The sequence below is a fragment of the Hydractinia symbiolongicarpus genome, chromosome 5 (genome assembly GCF_029227915.1).
Source record: "Hydractinia symbiolongicarpus strain clone_291-10 chromosome 5, HSymV2.1, whole genome shotgun sequence".
NCBI classification, from domain to species: domain Eukaryota; kingdom Metazoa; phylum Cnidaria; class Hydrozoa; order Anthoathecata; family Hydractiniidae; genus Hydractinia; species Hydractinia symbiolongicarpus.
In genome coordinates, this window is record NC_079879.1 from 14,377,317 (window position 1) to 14,380,714 (window position 3,398).

The 3,398-nt window shown below is 33.7% G+C and overlaps 1 protein-coding gene across 1 annotated transcript; it reads right to left on the reverse strand.

The window, feature by feature from the left end:
* Positions 1-274: 274 nt before the first annotated feature.
* Positions 275-2,791, reverse strand: LOC130644948 (uncharacterized). Its single transcript, XM_057450748.1, has 2 exons — positions 2,340-2,791; positions 275-1,653 (listed from the first exon to the last, which is right to left on the reverse strand). The coding sequence occupies exons 1-2, from the start codon at positions 2,612-2,614 to the stop codon at positions 684-686; spliced, it is 1,245 nt and encodes a 414-aa protein (XP_057306731.1). The 5' UTR covers positions 2,615-2,791; the 3' UTR covers positions 275-683.
* Between the last annotated feature and the right edge of the window lie 607 nt (positions 2,792-3,398).

The window sequence follows — 3,398 nt, forward strand, 5'->3', positions numbered from 1 at the left end:
TTGTTTGGTTGCTTGTCTTTCTTGCTGAGTTTCTATTGTTATATATGAAGCCTATGAACTAAAGAAACAAGATTATCTCATATAATTTATAGATGTTAATAGGCCGTTTCGCTCAATATCAGAGCTCATCAGCATGCCTAGGATAACAAAAAATGTCATCCAGAAGTAAAGAATTAAGATAACAAGATACAATGATGAGGAAAAAATAGAGAAAAATTTAGTTGTCATTGGCATATTTATATTTAAAAAATACAGGATAACTTGACAACTGCAACTATGTTCTACTATTTCTTGACAGTTGTCAATTAAATGATAATGAATATTGGAATGAAATGGTTTTATATAAATTAAAATGAATGTAGGATAAAATGACAACTGAGTAACCCCATAGTCCCTGCAACTATGTTCTACTATTTCTTGACAGTTGCCAATTAAATGATAATGAATATTGGAATGAAATGGTTTGATATGAATAAAAATGAATGCAGGATAAAATGACAACTGAGTAACCCCATAGTCCCTGCAACTATGTTCTACTATTTCTTGACAGTTGTCAATTAAATGAAAATAAACTATGGACTAAAAAAATGGAAATGGAACACGAAATATGTTAACAATCAAAGTGATAAAGTAGTATTAATATAAGTGTTTTAATAATTTTGATAAACATATTTTCTATTAAATTAATTTTTTAAGAATACCAATAGTATAATATAATACCAACCTTTGCAACAAATATACATAACAATTAAAATAATATCATCTATATCAAATAAAACATCAGTTACATCAAAATTTTGTGGAAGGGAATCAACTATTTTTGATGTTATGACTGATTTATTATTGTTTGGAAAAAAATTAGGTTCATGGCTAGTACTATTTTGTAAAAGATTACTAAAAACATTAGATACAGAAGAAGTAGAAGGATTTGAAATGTTGCTTGAAGGTGTATTATTAGTACCTTTTATTATTGCTTGGGGATCCTGACTTGATGTAGGCAATTGGTGAGGAAGAGATACCTTTGGTAAAATAAGCTTATTCTTGGTGACAGGTTTAAAATCAATTTTCTTTTGAAAGAATCCAGAAACATTGGTAGACATACATTTCTTCTTAAATAGAGGCTTATAAATTAATTCCTTAGAAGTAAATAAAAGTGGCACATAGTGATTATGTTTAAAAGTAAGATCTGAAATGAGATGACCTTCATAACAAAACAAAATATGGAAGCAAGTTTCATCAACCTTTGGCACACGTGGAAAAACCTTTTTATTGAATATTTTTTTGTATTTGAGAGGACCACAATCAGGATAATAACACATAATATTTCTGCGAATTATAGAAGACAATGACAAAACAAAGAGAAAACCAGACCACTGGTTCATGTTTTTCAAACAAAAAGTAGCCTCAGCTTTGACAAGTTCAGCAGCCTTAAAATTAGTATCAACAGCGGCATGAGATACTGACATTGCTAAAATATTTGATGGACTTAAAGATGGATATTTGTCAACAAATAAATTGGGGTGAGAACTATAATACTCAGAATTGACAAAAAGTTCAATGCAAGCAAGTAGCCTTAACTGTTGCGTCAAACTATTATCACCTACCAGACATAAGGATATGGAGCTAAACAAGCAATTTCCAGATGATTCGGACCTAAACAGTGAAAAACAAATAAATATTTCTTAGAGAAATTAAAGAGAATTCACTCCTCAGAGCAAAGACACTAAGTTTTAACATTTTGAGAAGAATCAAAACCATTATTAATTCCACACACACATGCCAGCTAGCTACCATAGATACGGTTGCTAGCTCTCCAAGAGTAATAATCAAAACAAAAACCACGAATACATGTAGCTAGCTAGCTTATTATATGGCGCCGTAGATTAGTGGTTATAGCTCTCGTACTCTGTGCGGAGACCGGGGTTCGATTCCTCTTGACGGCGATTCAACATGGGCGAGTGAATGTTCTCATAGCCCCGGGTTAACCCAAGCCATGTGAGGGAAATTGGGAAGATGGCACACTGTGTGGGCCGTTGGATGTTGCCGGGAGTTGTCTAGTAGAGCGCGGGCCCTAATTGGGTCTGCGTCGCTCAAAATGAGCATTAAATACTCTAGGACTCTCCATCTAAGCCATGGCCCCTCCTGGAAATAATAGACAGGGTATATCCCTCGATATTTGTGAGGCTAGCCATGTAAAATATGCACATCTATCTATCTATCTAGCCATAAGTAGTTCATGGTGATGACATGGTGATGACGTAGTGATGTACACTTAATTACTATGGTAACAAATGGTCAGCAATAATCAGAAATGGAAATTACAGAAAATAAAATCTTACCTCAATGCAACACAATTCTTGGAAGAAACTGATGCAGGAAGATATTTCAAAGCATCTTCATTCACACCAATTTCTCCACAAGAAAGTACAGCATAAAGTAAAAACACATTTTTATTTGAATTTATCCATTTCTCAGAATAAATATTAAATATTTCAAACAATTTCTGCAAATCTTCGTCTTGAAATAATTTCAAAACATCTTCTCTCACTGAACTAAACGCCATGTTGAGCAATGGTGTTGAGGAAGATATGAAGATGAAGACTAGCGTGAGCATTTTGGCTTTTGCAGGGTATTGATTTTTAGCCAATCACAACTTAAGAAAACTTAAATGCATTAACGGTAGCTACCTAATAGCTAGCTAGCTATAAAACAATAAATAGATAAGTAGAATAACTTGCCTTGAAAATGGTCAGCGAACAACAAAACCAGTGAGATCGTCAGTGTACGGAGACGTAACTACCAGTCAGACAGCCAAAACCAGAAATATATTTCGTTTTATTTATATTTTAGCTGTATTTCAGATCTGATCAGATCAGTTTCTTTCTTTTAAAATGTCGTTTGGTTCTGGAAACTCATGATTCCTGCATCCTGATTGGCTGATGAGTGGAAAACGGCCTTTGGATTAAGTAGGCGGTAATAAGGTGGTCGGGAAGCTGACTAGGGACGGACAGAATAACACACGAGCACAAAAGGCAAACTGAAATGAAAGATCAGCTACCTGACGGCGCTGACCAAAAACAGGTTTGGAAGTTTATTGGAAAAATTTGTTAAGAAAGTTAAAGTAATATCGTTCCAACCTGAGTTCACTTTCTTTTTTTCCCTCTTTAAAACACAGACTTTATTCAAGGAGCCATCATAAAACACGCAAAAATGATAACATTTATAAATATTCTTTTATTTCCCTCTGCTAACATGACAAAACTACATCAGCATTTTTTTGTTTGCGTTTTTTTCCTATTCTCTTATTTAAGAGAAGAAATTTTTGAATTTCCGCGCCCGAAGGCGTAGGAAATTCTTTAAAACCGTCGTTTTTTCTTTCGGAGCATTTTTTGAGAAAA

What these genes read in the sequence shown, in the direction of transcription:
- LOC130644948 (XM_057450748.1), bottom strand. Translation starts at nt 2,614, where the DNA reads ATGCTCACGCTAGTCTTCATCTTCATATCTTCCTCAACACCATTGCTC. An exon ending in AAGAATTGTGTTGCATTGAG is followed by an intron (nt 1,654 to 2,339) that starts GTAAGATTTTAT and finishes TTCACTGTTTAG; the next exon opens with GTCCGAATCATCTGGAAATT.